The following is a 20,243-nucleotide window of genomic DNA, read 5'->3' as shown; positions in this document are numbered from 1 at the left end:
GCAAGGTTGCCTAGATACCTTGGGGCTCCTTTTTCTTGTAAGAGACCAGGGCTGGGTGAGAAGGGACTGGGTGACCTCCCCTAACCTGCCAAACATGTGCTGAGAGACCAGGTCATGGAAGAACTTAGTGGCACAACAACCTGAATCTACGGGTCAGATCACTTGTCCGGGAAAGACAGCAAAGAGAAAGATCCCTGGCAGAACCAGGGGAAAGAGGGACTGGAAGCTGAGGATGTCTTACCATAAAATGGGAGAACTAGGGAAAGAGAATAAGGACAGCAAGGTTTTCAGTTGATTAAGATGAAACCTGGTAAGGTGAAACATTTCTCCAAAGAGGCGTAACTTCAAAATATAAAAAAGATACATTTAAAACATTCATACGCCATTTATCTAAAGAGATATAACCTTAAAATAAAAAAGAGATAATTTTGATAAATCTAGGACCTGTTCACAGCAGTACCACCATACATTTGTGTTGAAAGTATGGACCAGACACAGTGACTCATGACTATATATCAGCACTTTGGAAGGCCAAAGCGGGAGGATCACTTGAGGCCAGGAGTTTGAGACAAGTCAGGGCAACATAGTGAGACTCCTGTCCCTACAAAAAATTTAAAAATTAGCTGGCATGGTGGCATGTGCCTGCGGTCCCAGCTGCTTGGGAAGCTGAGATGCGAGAATGCCTTCAGCCCAGGAGGTCAAGGTTGCAGTGATTCATGATTGCGCCACCATGCTCCAACCTGGGTGACAGAGTGAGACCTTGTCTCAAAAAACAACAAAAAAGAAAGTATAAAAAATATGTCCCAAGGAACCCTCAGCTCCCTCATTACCCCCAGCCCTAGCTGGCCTCTCTCTCTCGGTCTTTAGACTCATCCCCCTTCACTCCATCTGGACATCCTGCTTCAGCAAATGGTGACACTTAGAGCTGGAATCCAAAACCCTTTTTTTTGTTTTTTTTTTTGAGATGGAGTCTCATTCTGTCACCCAGACTGGAGTGCAGTAGCTTGATCTCAGCTCACTGCAACCTCCACCTCCCAGGTGCAAGTGATTCTCCTGACTCAGCCTCCCAAGTAGCTGGGATCACAGGCATGCCCCACCATGCCTCGCTATTTTTTTTTTTTTTTTTTGTATTTTTACAATATTTTGTATTTTTAGTAGAGACGCATTTCATCATGCTGGCCAGGCTGGTCTCAAACTCCTGAACTCAGGTGATCTGCCTGCCTTGGCCACTCAAAATGCTGGAATTACAGGCATGAGCCACCACGCCTGGCCAAAGCCGTAATCTTTTGAAGAGACAGCAAGAACACTCTGTGGAGTTGTCATAATTAAGTATGTAACTAAGCAAATAAATAAAAATAAAATCACTCGATTATTCTTTTCAGTTTGTTTCCCATGACAATAACAAGAGTTGACAATTTCTTTCCTTCCTTCCTTCCTTTCTTCCTTTCTTTTCTTTCTCTCTTTTGTTTCTCTTTCTTTCTTTCTTTCTTTCCTTTCTTTCTTTCTTTCCTTTCTTTCTCTTTCTCTCTCTCTCTTTTTTTTTTTTTTTTAAGAAGCAGGGTCTCATTCTGTTGCCCAGGCTGGAGTGCAGTGGTGCAGTCATAGCTCATTGTAACCTGGAACCTAGACTCGAGAGATACACCCCACCTCAGCCTCCTGAGTGACTGGGACTGCAGGTGTGCACCACCACATTCAACTAATTAAAACAAATTTTTTTTTTTAACAGATGGGGGTCTTGATATGTTGCCCAAGCTGATCTTGAACTCCTGGCCTCAAGCAATCTTCCTGACTTGGCCTCCCAAAGAGCTGAGATTACAGATGTGAGCCACCACACCCAGTCTATACTTTTTCTGAAGAAAATTTCTTGAAAAGTTCTATTTTTTCAATCATGCCTCCCACAAGTAAGTATTTGATAGGAATGGCACAGTGCTAGGTTCACTAGAGCAATACAAGAATGTGTTTGACAAAGAGTTTACAATCTATCTGGCCAGATGTAAAACTCATACAGATAACTATGTGCAAAACAGAAAGGCACAGGCAGTTCAGGTAAAGTGGGGAAGAGAGGACAGAGAGAGGAAGTCCACTGGAGAAATGGTCAGGGATAGGCCAATTCCACATAGTTCTGCAGGGTAGAATGGAGATCAGTGGGGTGTATGGGAGGAACCGAGCTCAGAAGTCAGAAGGACTTCCAGTCAACCCCAGCTGTTCAAAAGCAAGAGCTGTAGATCGTGTGGGAAATGCTCAGTTACTGGAAGTATTCCAAAGAAATCTGGATAATCTGTTAAGGATATTTTAGAAGATATTCCATATATTTCCCCCTGTTGGTAGGAAGTTTGGACTCGAGAAAAATGCTCAAGCTGCTTCTGACTCTGCATCCCTTATTCCATCAACAAAGCATGGTGTTACCAAGTAAGCCTCCCAGAAGAAATATCAGCACCTCATGCGAACTTTATTGGAAAATCAAAAATTTTTTATTAATTTACTGGATTTCATATACCTAACAATCCTTAGAACAACTATCAACAGCTGCAACACAAACCACATGCAAAATGAAAAACAGATGCCCCAGACAGCACCCCACCTCATGGCACACACTTAATAAGGAACAAAATCAGGATGCTGACATAACTTGCTTTAAGCATGCAAAGATTCCTGCAGGGCTCCCTGGCAATCAACCTCTCTGCACCCCGGGGCTGGATACTTCAAAGTCTTTGTTCTGTCATCAGGTTTGAAGTCAACATGGCAAGTTAAGGACAAGTTAGATGAGATACCCCTAGTTCATAACATGAGTTCCTCTTGCTCTCCAGTGTTCATCCACAAGTATAGGGCCCAATCCCCTATAAGAGATGACTTAAGCATCCCAATGGGGAAACAGACTGCCAGTCACATGGGCAGATTCTATATATTTCCAAGTCCAGCAGCCACAGGACTGAAAACCACAGAGAACTGACAGCTCAATCCTCAACTGAAAAATGTCTTGAAAGGGGATCTCTCAGGATAGACATTTTGATTTCACAAGTTGGCCCATTTTGGCCCAAATATACCAAATATAAATGTCACGTAACATCACTGCAAATCCAGTAACAAGATACTAAGAGTACCCGAGAACCTGGGGTTCTCTTTCGGCCATCCAGAAGGTGAGGTCAGCCAGGAGGGTGCCCATTGGTCTCTGACCAACTGATCTGCCAGAGGAAAAGCCGGTCAGTATCCAAGATGCATCAGATCCAATCCCAAGGGTTCCTAGTTCTCCTTCTGTGCCTGCTGTAACCTCTTGGCCACAGCAGTGATCAGTGCTGCCCCTTTTCCACTGCCATCTTCTGACAGCATGAATGTCACATCACATCGAGGGGCTAGTTCCTTCAGAGTTTCCTGCAATATTCTAGAAAAGCTATGAAAAAGAGAAAGAAACATCATCAGCCCTCCCATGTAGAATCAGCACATTTATAAATGATCATAATCTAATTTCTTTAGCTTCTTCCCTTTGGTTTGCTTTTCAAGGCTCTAAACAGCTTCTTCTTCTAATTTTTTTTTTTAGACATGGTCTCACTCTGTTGTCCAGGGTGTAGAGTGCAGTTGTGCCATCACAGCCCACTGTAGTCTCAAGTTCCCAGGCTCAAGCCCCCCAGCTCAGCCTCCCATGTAGCTGGGACTACAGGTATGCACCATCATGCCCAGCTAATATTTGTAATGTTTGTTCATTTTGTATTTTATTTTATTATTTATTTATTTATTTATTTATTTATCTTTTTTTTTTTTTTTGAGACAGAGTCTCGCTCTGTCGCCCAGGCTGGAGTGCAGTGGCCGGATCTCAGCTCACTGCAAGCTCCGCCTCCCCGGTTCACGCCATTCTCCTGCCTCAGCCTCCCGAGTAGCTGGGACTGCAGGCGCCTGCCACCTCGCCCGGCTAGTTTTTTGTATTTTTTAGTAGAGACGGGGTTTTACCGTGTTAGCCAGGATGGTCTCGATCTCCTGACCTCGTGATACGTCCGTCTCAGCCTCTGAAAGTGCTGGGATTACAGGCTTGAGCCACTGCGCCCAGACTGTATTTTATTTATTTATGTTTGTGGAGATGGAGTCTCCCTGTGTTGCCCAGGCTGGTCTCAAACTCCAGGGCTCAAGGGATTCTCCTGTCTCTGCCATTACAGGCATGAGCCACTGCACTCAGCCAACTTACATTTCTTGAGCTCTGTGTGAAGCACTTTACATGTACTCACTCATTTCAACCTCACACATTTAGCCCTATGTGGTAGGGATTATTAGTGCCGGCCTTTTGTGGATCAGGAACCTGGGGTTTAGAGAGACCAGCTAACATTCCCACACCGTATTACAAGTAGCAGAGGCACCAGGGCTCACACCTTGTCTGTCAGATTGAATAGGTGGCTTGACCACACAGCACTCCTTTCCCATAAAAGGATGGGGATGCATCTTCCCATGCCACGGCTGAGGAGGCTATGCCAAGTCCACACTTGGTCTCCAGCACCTCTGCTGCCCCACCCGCCATGCCTCTCGTGGGCACTCACTGAGGGTGCAGCTTGTACAGGGTGCCATCCACACCCACAGTGATCCTCAGGTGCTCCAGCCCCTGGTCTTCTCTCCTTTTTTCCACTATAGCGGCCAGGCCAGCACCACAGAGCTGGGCCGCCCTCCGGGACACAGCTCCGCACACCTCCTTCACCACGATGCTGTCCTCACATGTGCTGTCCAGGCCCAGCTGCTGCAGAATCGTCCTGACCTGGAGGAGGGCCAGCCGATCGCTGCAGGCAATAGAGCAGGGAGTCAGGACCTCCTTCCCAGCATCCTGGGATGTGCTCAATGCAACCCACAGCCTTCCCATTCTTAGATGCCCTTGCAGGAGTGGGGAGAAATTGACCCAGGCAATGGCTAGGCTGGAGCAGAAAGGCTTAGGAGTAGAGACTCAAGAAGGTCCACCACCCGTGGAAGTTCCATCAACTTTAAAAAATAAAGTGTGAATGCCTCTGGTGTTCAGCATGTTCATATCTATGATCTCACTAGAAGCCACATGAGCTGCAGCAACCAACACACCAGGTACCTGTTTTTCAGAAGCAGAGGCTGTGGCTCAGCCTGCTAGGGCTGTGCCCTCTCGTTAGAGAGCAGGGGCTCAAATTCAACCCTTTTCACACCACCTCTCGCACTTTGCCACAAACCATGCCAAGTCTCATACGCTGGCCCCCTTCAATTGGAGGCCAACTTTCCTTCTATTTAACTTTTTCTGATTCTCTTCATTTTCTTCCCTTTTTCTGATTTCTCTGCTCTTTGATAGTAAGACTGTATTTTCAGTAGTAGCCAGCAGGGTACATTCAATGAGCAAGTGAATACATGAATATACAAAATACAATCAGAACCTTAGAGAATCGGAACCAGGTAGGACTGTAAACACATGCAGAGAAACACCCATCACGGGGCAGGATGGCTTCAAGTCTAGACCCCGGTCATCTCACAGTGAACTAATGGTACTTAAACGGAGCCCTGACTCCCACGCTAAGCGATGTGAAGTTGTATCCTTGACTGTCTCAGGTAATAATTAGAGAAGAGGAGTGTTATCAAGAAAGACAATTGAGAAACAACCTGTATGACCACACAGGGGATTCAGCAGGTAAACAGTGGTGTAGCCAAACGGTAGAATTCTTCGTAGATCTTAAAGATGAGTTTGTAGCCAACACAGTGGCTTACACCTGAAATCCCAGCACTTTGGGAGGCTGAGGCAGGAGAATCACTTTAGGCCAGGAATTTGAGACCAGTCTGGGCTACATAACAAGACCCCACGACCCCATCTCTAAAACAAACAAAAAAAAAGATGATGCCATGGAAAATCTTCATGACATAATGACATAGTGAAAAAATGGATTATAAAATACTATGCACAATATAATGTTAGTTTTTTATTTTAATGTTTGCCCTTGCCAAGATAAAAAAAAGACACACACACACACACACACACACACACACACACACATACATATAAGGAAATCTATTCAGACATTGGGAGGATTACAGGTAATTCCTTTTTTTTTTTTTTTTTTTTGAGACTGAATTTCACTCTTGTTGCCCAGGCTGGAGTGCAATGATCTCAGCTCACTGCAACCTACACCTCCTGGGTTCAAGTGATTCTCCTGCCTCAGCTTCCCAAGTAGCTGGGATTATAGCCCCACCACCATGCCCAGCTAATATTTGTATTTTTAGTACAGACAGAGTTTCACCATGTTGGCCAGCCTGGTCTTGAACTACTGACCTCAGGTGATCTGCCTGCCTTGGCCTCCCAAAGTGCTGGGATTACAGGCGTGAGCCACCACACCTAGCTTAATCCTTATTTTTCTTCTTTTGCTTATCTGTATTTTTTAGATTCTCTAAAATGAATGAATAACATTTGTATAGTAAGAAAAAAAGGTTTTTCAACTGGTGTGTCTAAAGAGAAAGCCTGCAATTCCTTCCTGGGTCCAGCCTTTCACAGCTTACTTAGTTCAAGTACATTCCCTTCCTGATCCTCAGAGCAATCTGGGAGTTAAGCAACAGGGCAATTATTTCTGTTATGAAGCAGGAAACTGGAATTCAAAGAGGTGAAACAACCTGCCTCAGCTCATGCAGCATAAACAGGTTAAGTAGTGGAGATAAATCTTAAAACTCAAGCTCTAAGACTGTAAATTCAGGGACCTTCCCCCTGAGAACACTGTCCCATCCATTTGACAAACTGCTTTGAAATGGGCTGCAGTTAGCACGGCACCTACCAATTCCCATTGGCACTAGGTGGATAATTTTCTTTTTATTCCAGGAAGGTTTTAAAAAACAAAACCTGGCCGGGCATGGTGGCTCATGCCTGTAATCCTACCACTTTGGGAGGTCTAGGCAGGTGGATTGCTTGAGCCCAGGAATTCAAGACCAATCTGGGCAACATGGTGAAACCCCATCTCTAAAAAAATACAAAAATTAGCTAGGTGTAGCGGTGTGTGCCTGTAGTCCCAGCTACTTGACAGTGGGTGGGAGCAGGGGAGAGAAGCAGTGGTGGCAGCTGAGGTGGGAGGATCACTTGAACCCGGGAGGTTGAGGATGCACTGAGCTGTGATTGCGCCACTGCCCTCCAGCCCAGGCAACAGAGTGAGGCCCTGTCTCAGAAAACAAAAAAACAAAACAACAACCTGTAGAAATCAAAACATTCAAAACAGACACTTCTTATGCAGCAGAAGCAAATAATTCTGGGGGTATAAGAGTGTTACCACCTTGCGCTTGTCTAGGAACAACTTTCCTTTTATTACGGAAAAAAGAAAAGCAAGGCAAAGATAAGTAAACTTGCTTATCTATTGCTCATGAGAGAGAAGCTGTTTTACACAGCAAAATAGGATCCCTTTGGTCACCAAACATAATGATTTTTAACCCATCTGTTCAGATTGGATGGGGTGAAGACTAGACAGGAGAAGGATGCTGAGCACTTGCTAGTTAACACCCCAAAAATATATAATCGCTGCTGCTGTTATTGATTCCACCATCCTCTCCTTAAACAATAAGAACTCCCCTTAAACAGCCCATCTGATTTACCTCATTACATACACCACTTTCATGTATAATGTGTTTTCTTTTTTTCCCCACTGGAAAGTGATTTTTCACTTGTGGGCATCTGACCATAAAGACCAGGAGAATTAAATGAATGAACCCAAATGGAGATAAAATCCAAAAACAAAGCATCAGATAACATCCAGTGCTAGCACAAAAAGCAGTGGAACTGACATATTTGTACATAACTGGTGGTGATGGAAATTGAAACTACTTTTTTTAAAAAAAAATATTGCACCCACAGCGAAATACTCTTTTAACCAAATGTTTCTACTACTGACGAAATGATTTACAATATTCAAATGACTATGTGTACTAAAAGAACAACTACGGTTACTCAGAATAACAGGAATTTATAAATTATAAACTAGACATCCTATACTAAAGGGAAAGTTTAGTAAATTATAGTACAGTAACATAGTATAATATGCAGCCATTCAAAGTGATAATTACACCAAAGAGTTGATAGGGGAAAGTTCCTCTTTCTAGAAGTATTCCAGCTAATAACTGCAGGAATCATCACCATTTACGATGTCTAGTGAAATAATAGATCCAGGCAATATGCATCAATGACTGATAACATCCTAAAAGAAAGAGAGACAGACAGACAACTCAATGCCACCTAAGAAATATTCTTGTCCAAAATTAACTACTGAATCTAACTAAGCACCTGGGTCTAAACTAAGTGTTTTTGGGAAATACAAGAAGACAGAGGAAAATGCTAAATGCTGCAATCCACAAAATCTAGAATACAGGAAACTCATAGGATAAGACAACAGTTTTTTCAACAAATACATGGCAAGGGAAAGCAAGACAGGGAGAGGAAACCCATAGATTAAAAGAGATTATTTAAACATATTAACCAAATGCAGTGTGTAAACTTTGTCTGGATACTGATGCAAACAAAAGAACTGTAAAAACCATTAATTTTTGGCAATTCAGGAAATAAGAACACTAACAGGACATTTTGTGAGACTGAGGTTTATCATTAGATTTTTAAGTGTGATAATGGTACTGTAGTTATGTTTTATTAAGAACCCTTATATTTCAGAATACATTATGAAATATTTACAGATGAACTGATGTAAGATGTGGGGTTTGTTTCAAATTAACCCAGCCTAGGGATGAGGACAGCGGGACTGTATAGATGAGCCCAGTTTGGCCATGAGTTTATTATTGTTGAAAGTGGTGATGGAAATATTGAGCTCACTTTACCTCTCTTTCCACTTTTGTATATGCTTAAGACTTTGTATAATAAAAAACAAAATAGCCGTGCATGGTGGCTCACACCTGTAATCCCAACACTTTGGGAGGCCGAGGCAGGTGGATCACCTGAGGTCAGGAGTTCAAGACGAGCCTGACCAACGTGGTGAAACCAAATCTCTACTAAAATAATACAAAAAATTATCTGGGCCGGGTGGCACAGGCCTGTTATCCCAGCTGAGGCTGAGGCAGGAGAATCGCTTGAACCCAGGAGGCAGAGGTTGCAGTGAGCTGAGATCACGCCATTGCACTCCAGCCTGGGCAACAAGAGTGAAACTTTGTCTCAAAATAATTAAAAAAACTAAAACCAGAATTTTATTTTATTTATTTATTTATTTATTTATTTATTTATTTATTTATTTTTTGAGACGGAGTCTCGCTCTGTCGCCCAGGCTGGAGTGCAGTGGCCAGATCTCAGCTCACTGCAAGCTCCGCCTCCTGGGTTCCCGCCATTCTCCTGCCTCAGCCTCCCGAGTAGCTGGGACCACAGGCGCGCCACCTCGCCCAGCTAATTTTTTGTGTTTTTAGTAGAGACGGGGTTTCGCCGTGTTAGCCAGGATGGTCTCGATCTCCTGACCTTGTGATCTGCCCGTCTCGGCCTCCCAAAGTGCTGGGATTACAGGCTTGAGCCACCGCGCCCGGCCCTTGAGCCACCGCGCCCGGCCCAGAATTTTAAATGAAAATTTTCATGAACAAACACTGAAAACATAATACACAGAGTGATAAATGTAATGATTATGATTATGAAAAATGTTTGCATGCATTCAAGAACTTAAAAGGAGCTGGGCGCACTGGCTCACACCTGTAATCCTAGCACTTTGGGAGGCTGAGGTGAGCAGATTGCTTGAGGTCAGGAGTTCGAGACCAGCCTGGGCAACATGGGGAAACCCCATCTCTACAAAAAATACAAATATTAGCTGGGCATTGTGGTGTGCACCTGTGGTCCCAGCTACTCAGGAGGCTGAGGTGGGAGGATTACCTGAGCCCTGAAGATAGAGGCTATAATGAGTTGCAATCGCACCACCGCACTCCAGTCTAAGTGACAGAGTGAGCCCTGTCACAAAAAAAAAAAAAAAAAAAAAAAAAAAAAACCTTAAAAAGGAAATATAATATGCAAAAATCAAAATAGCTGTAGTTGAGCATGTGGTTGATTTTTTCAGGAACAAAAGAGGATTATTTTTTAACCTTAACCTAACTCTTGTGTAACTATTTAGGAAGCTTGGTGGAGGACTTAGTCATTTCTGCTAAACATTCTGAGACCCAGGCGGGCTGCAGGCCCCAGAGTGCTATACACATGGTCCTCGAGGCTGTGATCCTGAATCAGTTGGAAAGAGAAGAGCAGCCCCAGAAGGCAATCCCTTGTCCAGCCAGGGCCTTTCTGTTTTTCTTTTTAAACCTCAAATTGGCCCAACCCCAGCGCAGTGGCAGTATACGCCAGTCAGAGCCTCATGATGAACTTGATCACAGGTCACCTTTCAATCTGGGACAGGAACTTGGTTTCGAAGATGCCCCTGGTCCGGAGACGCTCTGAAATCTGCCCTCGGAAGAGGAGACCCTGCTTGGTCAGGTCGATCAGGATCTGCCGCACAATCTCCCCCAAGTACATCCCACTGGTCATTTTCTCGTATCTGTTTGGCGAAGAGGGATAAGGTTGGGGCAGACATGCAATGCAGAAGACCACATGATGTGAGAAGGCCAGGCTTTGGAACCACGCATGGGCGCTAAGCAAAAGTTAGTCCCTGGTCTTGGCCCCAAAGCCAATGCTCATTGGCTTTGTGTTACAAGTCTGTTCCACTGGAGATTCTGCTCTGTGAGTTAACACATTGAAACTGTCTGCATGCACCAGGGGTGCTCAAAAGCATTAATTCCCTTCCTCCTTTCTATTGGGCTGTGAGCTCCATGAGGGCCAAGAGAGCAAGAGAGAAAAGGGGCCTTGTACTGACCAGGCACTCTGCACAGGATGTGTAATGGTGACACACATCATCATTAACAACAGTGACACAGAGGCAGACTCCCACTGCTTGCAGAGTCAAATGGAAAGCATTTATGTGCTGGGCTTGGGTTCTCTTCACTGCTCAAGACCTCATCAGTCTAAGGGATTAACACCAGAACAAACAAACAATGGTGGTTTCAAGACAAGTTCAAAGGTGCTGCCCCTTAAAACCTCAGTCCAAAAATGTGAGCCTTCAGTGGCTGCAGACACAACACTAATTAGAATGAACTGCCCCTTGGGAAGAGCCATGATACTCAGATGCCCCAACTTGGGATTCAGAGAGAAGGTACCTTCTTTTTGGAGCAATCCCTGCTTCAGCTGGGCTTACCACAACTCACCTGCCTTCCAGTTACAAGACTGATGCCAAAGGGGAGAGAAACCACCAGGGCCAGTCTCGGTCTTTTCTGAGCCTCTTCCTAGACAACGTTCTCAGTTCAACAGTTCCCAGGGTGTCCATGGCCTAGGCATCCCCTCACATTTCCCATCTGCTCAAGCTCTCAACTTGGATAGCACCCCTAACAATAAATCTATGTTTCCCATTATTTTCTATATTAAGACATTGAGCTTAGTTTTGATAAAGACCATATGGCCTGCAAAACCTAAAACATTTACTATCTGTTCTTTTACAGAATAAGTGTGCCAACTCCTCTTCTAGGGGATGGGCCTGGGTTAATAATCAAGTTTTAGCATGTGATATCGTTTGGATTTATGTCTCCACCAAAATCTCAAGTTGAATTGCAATCCCCAGTATTGGAGGAGGGGCCTGCTGGGAGGTGACTGGATCATGGGGGCGGATTGCCCCCCTGTTGTTCTGGTGATAGTGAGTGGGTTTGCACAAGATCTGGTTGTTTTAATAGTGTGTAACACCTCCCCCTTCACTCTTTCTTCCTCTTTCTCCAGCCATGTAAGACGTGCCTGCTTCCCCTTCATGTTCTGCCATTATAGTAAGTTTCCTGAGGCCCCCCAGCCATGCTTCCTGTACAGCCTGTGGAACTGTGAGCCAATTAAACCTCTTTTCTCCATAAATTACCCAGTCTCAGGTAGTTCTTTATAGCAACAGGAGAATGGACTAATATCACATGCCAGCTCTATCTCTGCTATCCCTTTCTCTCATAATAACAGAATGCAAGTGAAATCTACTCTAATTTATTTTTTAAACCATTCATTATTTTCAGTATTTTTCGTGTGGTTAGTTATTGGAATACACCTCACAAGTGATTGTGACCCATGGTAGGACATGACATCATGGTCAAGAACCAGCATTCTCATCCATCACAGGTGGCCACTTCCCCACTCCCAGAGAAGGTCACCAACCTAGTAGCCAGCTCTTGAAGGCCTGAAGATGTTGGCTTCTGAAAGAGACTTACTAAAAGCCCATCCCAAGAGGGGTCACTGAGTCACCATGCCCTTGGCGAATGAACATGCTGGCAGCCTCTGCCTCACTTCCAGAACCACCACTAGACCTTATGGGGCCTTATGGTAATTAGAAAAAGGGACTTTTCCCTTTTACCTGTTGCAAACTTGTCATAATATTTTTCTTTTGTTCCAATAGGTATTTCACTGACATTCGACAGCTGTAATAAGCACACAAAGCTATGCTGTCTATGGTACCCCCTTAGGTCTCGTAGTGTTGTTCACTACACAACCCACATAAATGCACACATCCACCCTTTTCACCTCTGCTTGCCAGGATTCAAGGACCCCTCGTCCACCTCCATGTCGTATCGGGTCCGGATGTCATCTATGCAGCCATTGTCTCCAAATCCTCCCCACTCTGTGTTGATGCACATCTTCCCTTCGTCCCCCTCCACCATCTCGATGTTCCTCATGTCCTCCATGTAGCACATGTTGCTGCCTGTTCCTAGAAGGAATTGTGAAAGAACATTAGTCTTCAAAGACACCACCAGGTTTTAGAAAGGCAGCAGAGTGCAGCAAATAAGAATTTAGGCTTGGAGTCAGATATGACTGGATGTGATTCCAGCTTTACAGTCATAGCTGGCTAACCTTGGGCAAGCATCTCATCTTTCACAGGCTCAGTTTCTTCATTTCTGAGAAGGAAATAATACCCGCCTTATGGGTTTTATGAAGTGATATTTTTAAGTTTCCTTCCATGGTAAGCATTCAATAAATGGTAGCTGCCGACTTCATCATCATTATCATCATTACTGTTAAGCCATAGGCACACAAAGCTTCCAAGCCATCGTAAAATTAGCAGTCAGAGCTGGAAGGGACCATGAGGAATCATCTAGTCTTGGATAAACAAATGCTTGGCATCTGTTAGCCACCATCTTCTTCCTTGCCCATGACTTGGCCTCAGAACTATTCTCAGCACAGCAGTCCAGGCAAGTATTTTAGTCAATCAACAGGCCTCACCTCTTTGCCCTCCTATATCTAGCCCAATTCCTCCCACAGGTGAAGAAACTCAAGTCAGACAGAATAAGCCACCTGCCCAAGCTCACAAAGCGGGTAAGAGTTAGAGTGAGAGGAAACCTCTCACCTGGCATGGGAGATAGCTCAGTACATCCCCACCTCCTTGTTCCACCTGCTGCTTATATCCAGAAAGCCCAGATGATCAAATGGAACAACTTTTCTAGGTTCTATCATTACTTAGCCTGTGCCTGTCACCTGGAATGCCTTTCATCCCCATCTCCACCTGTTCCAATCCTACCCATTCTACCCCTGGTAGAGACAGCATCCCCCTAGAATCTACCCTCGGCCTTACTCACTGCCAGACTTCTCCCAAAGACCCCTAAAATCCCTGTATCAGGCCACTCCTTTCCCCTCTTCTAAGTTTCTTTCCAGCTCCTCTCCTTCCTGTGCACCCTGAGAAGCAGAAGAATTCAGATAACAGAAGAGGTGCACATTGGAGCCAGAGTGAAAATCTACAATAGCTCCCTCAGCCCCAGGTCAAGAGGATCCAACTGTAGTCTCCTTCGCCCCATCACAATCAGCCCCAAGGCCCTAATTTAAAAATCTCTTCTTCCTGTGTCATTATCCTTCCTCAATAGAAAGGATGACCTTGGCTTAGGACTCTTACTGGAGAAAGAACTTGGTGACCTGGAATCGCAATTGTAACTTCATCTCTGCCTTGGGCAGAGCCTCTGTATAACGGAACAATGCCCACCCTCTCACATTGTTAAAAGGGAACCATCAACGGGTCCAGTGGGATTAGGCCAATGGGCCATGCCTTACCACTTACCTGCAATCAAGCCAATCTCACAGTTAGGATCTTCATAGCCACAGGTCATCATGGTCCCCACTGTATCATTCACAACTGCAACGATGTCCAGGTCAAACTCCTAAAAAAACAAAACAAACAAACAAACAAAAACCCAGCTCTATTATGAGTTGAATGTGCCAAACAGGCTTAGGAGGCACGTGTCATCCCCAGGCAGGCAGAGACCAGTCACAGGAACTGGGCAGAGGATAGCAGAGCAGAGGGGCCTGGGGAAGGCAGCAAGAGCAGGCATGAGCCTCAACACCACATCCTACGTTTCTCCTCTTGATGGCTTCCCTGAGCATGTCCACCACGTCCTCCCCTTCACAGTCAGTGGCCTTGAAACCTTTGGTCCACCCTATGAGTGTTCCCTGAAAGAAAGGAGGGGAAATTCATTTGAGCAATAGTTTGCTAGGACCACTGCACAACCTCAACATCCAACAGATGCAAGGCACTATAGTTGGCTGCTTGTCAAGTACATGTGCTTTTGACTCTGCCTCCCTCTCCACAGCCCTAACCCTGGGCACAGCAGCATCACAGAGCACCACACTCAGGCAAGGCCTACCACTGAGTGGAAGGACTGCAGCAATTCATACTCGTCAAGGGTCAAATCATGTTCCCTGGCCATGATTACACAGAATAAAGGCCTAGGATCACAGTGATCCTACTTCTTTTTTTTTGTTTTCCTTTTTTTTTTTTTTTTTTTGGAGACGGAGTTTCACTCTTGTTGCCCAGGCTGGAGTGCAATGGCGCAATCGCGGCTCACCACAACCTCCACCTCCCGGGTTCAAGTGATTCTCCTGCCTCAGCCTCCCGAGTAGCTGGGACTACAGGCATGCACCACCACGCCTGGCTAATTTTTGTATTTTTAGTAAAGATGAGGTTTCACCATGTTGGCCAGGTTGGTCTCGAACTCCTGACCTCAAGTGATCCACCCGCCTCAGCCTCCCAAAGTGCTAGGATTACAGGGGTGAGCCAATGCGCCTGGCCTGAAAGTAGTATTTTTAATTCTCAAAAGGAAGCCCAAAGTTACATTGTCAGCCTGAGGCAGGAGTTAGTCTAGCCCCGGACTCCATCACCTAGAAAGCCAGGGTGGGCTGAAGGCAGGCAGAGCTGGGGTGTCTAGACCTGGGACAGGAAAGGCAGTCAGAAAATCTGATGGCAGCACCGTCAGCCCAGTGACTGGATGCCACCTCACCCTGAGGCCGTTAGCCCACAAACCCCAGTCTCCCTCCTTTCCTCCATAGTTCTTGGGAAACTGGGCCCCTGGCTGGCTCCTTTCCAACTGGTATGTGTACAACATTAGAGAGACACTCCCAACTGGGAAACCTCTCTTATTAATTGCAGTTACACAAAACTAATGTATTTTTTGATGTCTCTCTTTTTTTCTCCCCAGCCATGGGTGTCTTTGCTTCTAGCTGCCCACGGGTCTCCCCTCCCTCTTCACTGTGTCTTCACGACACCTTCAGAGCTGCTGGGAGACAGGCCCAAAGGCCCAGTGTCCTGAGTCAGGAGCAGTAGCTGTGTCCTGGCGCCCAGTCAGGACCGCAGACAGCTGCACACGGCACCCTCCCGGATGGTGTATTAATTTTTAATGGCAGCAGCAATGCAGGAATGCATTAGTAGTGTAAAAAATTAAAATGTTACTGACAAGGATAGAGTTCCCTTCAACTCCCATCCTCCCAATGTGAGAGGTAACCTCTGCCATTAGTCGGATATTAATCCTTCCATAACTTTTCTTTTCCACTTATTAGTATTTGTTTTCTTTTTCCCCCCATTTCTTCTTTCAGGGGTGAAATTACACATATTTTTAAGTAAATAAATTCACACTGTGTGTGAACTACTGCAATTTTTTTTTTCTAATTCAATAATGTATCTTCCAGACCCTTCCAGGCCATTTATATGGATCTGCCACATTCCTTCACTGAGCAAAATATTCCTTGAATATAATTACACGAAAATAAAACCACGAAACACACCTATAAAACGAGTTCTATTTTTGTGATCATTTTCCAATGAGGAAACCAAGGAACAGGGAGATTAAATAACTTGCCCAAGGTCACACAGCCAATAAGCGGAGAAGCTAAGGGTAGGGGAAGGGGGACGAGGGAATCAGTGCTTAACGGGTACAGAAATTCAGATGGAAAAGAAAAAGTTTAAGAGATGGATGGTGGTGATGGCTGCACAAGAATGTGAATGTACATCATGCCATAGAAGTGTGTATTTAAAAAAATAGTCACAGTGGGAAATTTATGTTATGTATATTTTACCACAATAAGAAAATGGTACAAAAATAAAAAACTTTTTTTTTTCTTTTTTTGAGACTGAGTCTTCTCTGTCGCCCAGGCTGGAGTACAGTGGTGTAATCTCGGCTCACTGCAACCTCCACCTCCTGAGTGCTAGCGATTCTCCTGCCTCAGCCACCCAAATAGCTGAGATTACAGGCACCTGCCACCACGCCCGGCTAATTTTTGTATTTTTAGTAGAGATGAGGTTTCACCATGTTGGCCAGGGTGGTCTTGAACTCTTGACCTCAAGTGATCTGCCCGCCTCAGCCTCCCAAAGTGCTGGGATTACAGAAGTGAGCCACTGCTCCTGGCCCTGGACAAAATCTTAGTGCGTCTTTGGTGCTACCCTTATTGTTGTCCTGAGCTCTCTGGTTGACCTGCTGAGCTGACCAGAATTCTCCCATACATTTAGGAAGCTGTATGCTGCTTCATGCCAGTCTTGGAAGCTGGGCTGATGACAATCTGTCAGAAAGACAGAGCTCCTCTCCACAAGCTGGTGAGTCTGTCTGTGAAGCGGAGGCCAGGGGTTGCAGAGAATTCACTGCCACGATGTCAGGCCCTGGTGACAGCGCACCCTCCCTCACCACCATTACCAGCACCGGGTTCCTCTCAGCCTTTTCCAGGCTGAATTTCAATCCTATGCTGCCTCGAGAGTGAAGGATGATACTAGGATTTGAGGGCCTGCTAGGTGCCAGACACCATGCTATGCATTTTACACACACGAGCTCATTTAGTCCTCACCGTATTCCTCCATTTTCACCAACGGGGAAACCATGCCTCAGAGAAGTTAAATAATCTGCTCAAGGTTATTCAGATGGGAACAGTAGAGACAGGGCTGCAAAACAGGAGCCCACGACCCCAGAGTCTGTGCTCTTGACCACTGTGTTTCCTAACCTTAGAAAGGACATTGCGCCTCTCTGTATAGCCACATCTGGGCCTGCTCCCAAGCCCCTGAAGAAGGACATGTCCTTGCCCGGAGGTTTTCTGTGTGGGCACTGGCAGAGGCTGCAAACTGTCTCTCTCCGTCTGCAGAACAGACAGCTCTGCCCCAGCCTCATGCAAAGGCCCAGCCTCACTCGCCCACCGTCAGCACCAGGCCGAGGCCCCATGACCCACTGGAGCTCTGCGGAGTCTAAGAGCTCAGCCCAGTGTCTAGTCCCCACTTCTAAGCTCTACCTCTTGGTCAAGCTAGTTTACCAGAAAAACCGTGCAAAAAACACATATTGCTGACCTACCTGAGTCTTAGCTTTCCAGTTAAAAAACCTTTATTCATTACACATAAAGTTAAGCCTGGGTGATTTTTTGTTTTTACACACAGACACGCACACACACCACACACACACACACACACACACACACACATTTAGAGGTGGGGTCTTACTATATCGCCTAGGCTGGTCTCAAACTCCTGGACTCAAGTGATCCTCCCACCTTGGCCTCCCACGGTGCTAGGATTACAGACATGAGCCACTGTACTTGGCCTGCTTGTTGTGTATGTTGTTTTTGTTTTTGATAGAGATGGAGTCTCTGCTGCCCAAACTGGAGTGCAGTGGTGTGATCATAGCTCACTGGAACCTCAATCTCCTGGGCTCAGGTGATCCTCCCACCTCATCCTCTCGAGTAGCTGGGACCACAGGGACATGCCACCATGCCTGGCTACGGTTTGTTTTGTTTTGCTTTGTTTTGTTTTTGAGACGGAGTCTCGCTCTGTCACCCAGTCTGGATGGAGTGCAGTGGCGCGATCTCGGCTCACTGCAATCTCCGCCTCCCTGGTTCACGCCATTCTCCTGCCTCAGCCTCCCAAGTAGCCGGGACTAGAGGCACCCGCTACCACACCTGGCTAATATTTTTTTGTATTTTTAGTAGAGACGGGGTTTCACTGTGTTATCCAAGATGGTCTCCATCTCCTGACCTCGTGATCCACCTGCCTCGGCCTCCCAAAGTGCTGGGATTACAGGCGTGGGCCACCGCTCCTGGTCTGTTTGTTTGTTTTTTAAGACATGGGGTCTCACTATGTTGCCCAGGCTGGTCTTGAACTCCTGGCCTTAAGCAATCCTTCCATGTCGACCTCCCAAAGTGCTAGGATTACAGAGATGAGCCACCACACCCGGACAACCCTGGGTGTTTTTACCCTAGAATTACAAGAAAGACTTTGTGATAAATGTCTCCATATTTATGAATTATCTATTAAAATGATAAACTATGATGTTCTTCAGTGTTGGCTAAAGTGGCCGTGTGATCAATTGCTTCTGAGATACTAATATTAGAAAATAAATGCATTTATTGCCAGACATGGTGACTAAAGCCTGTAATCCCAGCACTTTGAGAGGCTGAGGTGGGTGAATTACCTGAGGTCAGGAGTTCAAGACCAGCCTGGCCAACATGGCGAAACCCCGTCTCTACTAAAAATACAAAAGTTAGCTGGTGGTAGTGGCAGGTGCCTGTAATCCCAGCTACCTTGGGAGGCTGAGGCAGGAGAATCGCTTGAACCCAGGAGGCAGAGGTTGCAGTGAGCCGAGATCACGCCATTGCACTCCAGCCTGGGTGACAAGAACACAACTCTGTCTCAAAAAAAAAAAAAAGAAAGAAAGAAAGAAAGAAATGCATTTCTTGTGATGTGCTGGCAAGCTTTCTTTCATCGGATGATAAAAACCCATTACAATTCCGTGTTTACATGACTGTCCAGAAAGACACGGATCGTATTATTGCCCAATTGTTACAACTGGACTTCACTGGTCATTACCTCTTCCTCCCTCTCTCCATAGTATGATTCGACCTCTCTTTTAGTAGGAATATTATGTATGTGTCCCTTTATTGTATACTACTCTAAATTCTCTTGTGAATGGTCAATCTAAAAAATCGTGATAAATTGATTAAAAATTAAATTGTTGAAATTCTCTATCATGTGTTCCCAGCTGCCCCGAACCCAAGATCCCTGTAAAAATGAAGGCTGGCTGGGAGTTATCCGGAGATGGCCCCAGTAGAGGAAGGAAGCCCACTGGGCTGGCCATGAGTCTGGTGGGGCTGTCTTACCTTGTCAATGCTCATCTGCCTGCAGGGAAATGAGAACGTGAAGCCCAAAGGTAGGGAGGCCCCCTTGAGGCCCATGTAGTCCAGGAAGTCGGCAATGCACTGCACAATGTGGTCAAAGAGCTGCAGAGAGAGAGACAGCGGCATTCACACCGGGTGGACATTGATGCAGGGTGGCAGGCTGGCACCTCGGAGCCCAAAGGCCTTTCCTAGCACTTACCTCCTCACCAGTGCCCTGCATGATCTCCAGGGGGATGGCGAAGATCTTGTTGTACATTCGCACTGACCTCCGTCCACTTCTGATCTTCACCAGGAGGACCCGGAAGTTGGTTCCCCCAAGATCCAGGGCAAGAAACTTTCCTTTCTCTGTGATGGAGAAAGCAGCAGCTGCACTCCATGACAGGGACTCGTGTCGGAGCATTGGGAGGAAGAGGAGATGCTGGAGCAGAGCAGACCCAAGGCCTGCACTCCTGGGCCTCACAGACCAGAGGGTCGTGCGGGCCACCGTGCACAGTGACTGGTCCCTGGGCAGCATCTTGAGCCTGCGTGAGACCAGGCTGCTTTCCTTGGCCTCCACTTCTGTGGTAAATGCCCAGGCACCACCTACACTATCACCAGTGAAGTGCCATGAAAAGAGGCCTGGCCTGGAGTCAAGGGACCTGGGGCTTCTGAGAAACGGCTTTTTTCCTTGAGCAAGAGAGGCAAGGTCCTTTCCTTCCACATCTGCAAAATGAGACTGAACCTCTGAAGGCTCTTTCAGCTTCACTGACTGACAGCCTTCTCTGGAGCCACAAGGAACGGTGCGGGGCATCCAGTCAAGGACGTGCATGATTCAGATACCCAAAGGGCCTCTGGCTGGGCACAGTGGCTCACGCCTATAATCCCAGCA

At 46.0% G+C, this 20,243-nt stretch overlaps 1 protein-coding gene and 1 long non-coding RNA gene across 3 annotated transcripts in view; one reads left to right on the top strand and one right to left on the bottom strand.

Annotated features, from left to right (window-relative positions):
* Positions 1-18: 18 nt before the first annotated feature.
* Positions 19-11,844, top strand: LOC139356257 (uncharacterized). 2 transcript variants are annotated; one of them, XR_011607809.1, is made up of 4 exons: positions 19-152; positions 1,727-1,901; positions 3,536-3,655; positions 11,720-11,844. It is a non-coding gene; the product is annotated as an uncharacterized lncRNA (long non-coding RNA). The 2 variants fall into 2 exon arrangements; XR_011607808.1 differs by lacking the exon at positions 11,720-11,844 and adding an exon at positions 4,612-5,060.
* Positions 2,399-20,243, bottom strand: part of LOC105466098 (hexokinase domain containing 1) — a 46,745-nt gene continuing 28,900 nt past the window's right edge. The window contains exons 11-18 of the mRNA XM_011715034.2: positions 19,575-19,720; positions 19,358-19,477; positions 14,312-14,407; positions 14,019-14,118; positions 12,497-12,680; positions 10,299-10,454; positions 4,521-4,754; positions 2,399-3,388 (exon numbers count right to left, since the gene is read on the bottom strand). Coding sequence (XP_011713336.2) covers positions 3,241-3,388; positions 4,521-4,754; positions 10,299-10,454; positions 12,497-12,680; positions 14,019-14,118; positions 14,312-14,407; positions 19,358-19,477; positions 19,575-19,720 — 1,184 coding nt within the window. The 3' untranslated portion in view covers positions 2,399-3,240. The remainder of the gene's footprint in view (positions 3,389-4,520; positions 4,755-10,298; positions 10,455-12,496; positions 12,681-14,018; positions 14,119-14,311; positions 14,408-19,357; positions 19,478-19,574; positions 19,721-20,243) is intronic.

Source organism: Macaca nemestrina, chromosome 9, assembly GCF_043159975.1.
Source record: "Macaca nemestrina isolate mMacNem1 chromosome 9, mMacNem.hap1, whole genome shotgun sequence".
Lineage (NCBI taxonomy): Eukaryota > Metazoa > Chordata > Mammalia > Primates > Cercopithecidae > Macaca > Macaca nemestrina.
The sequence above is the reverse complement of the archived record's forward strand: the minus strand, read 5'-3'. Positions and strand labels throughout refer to the sequence as shown.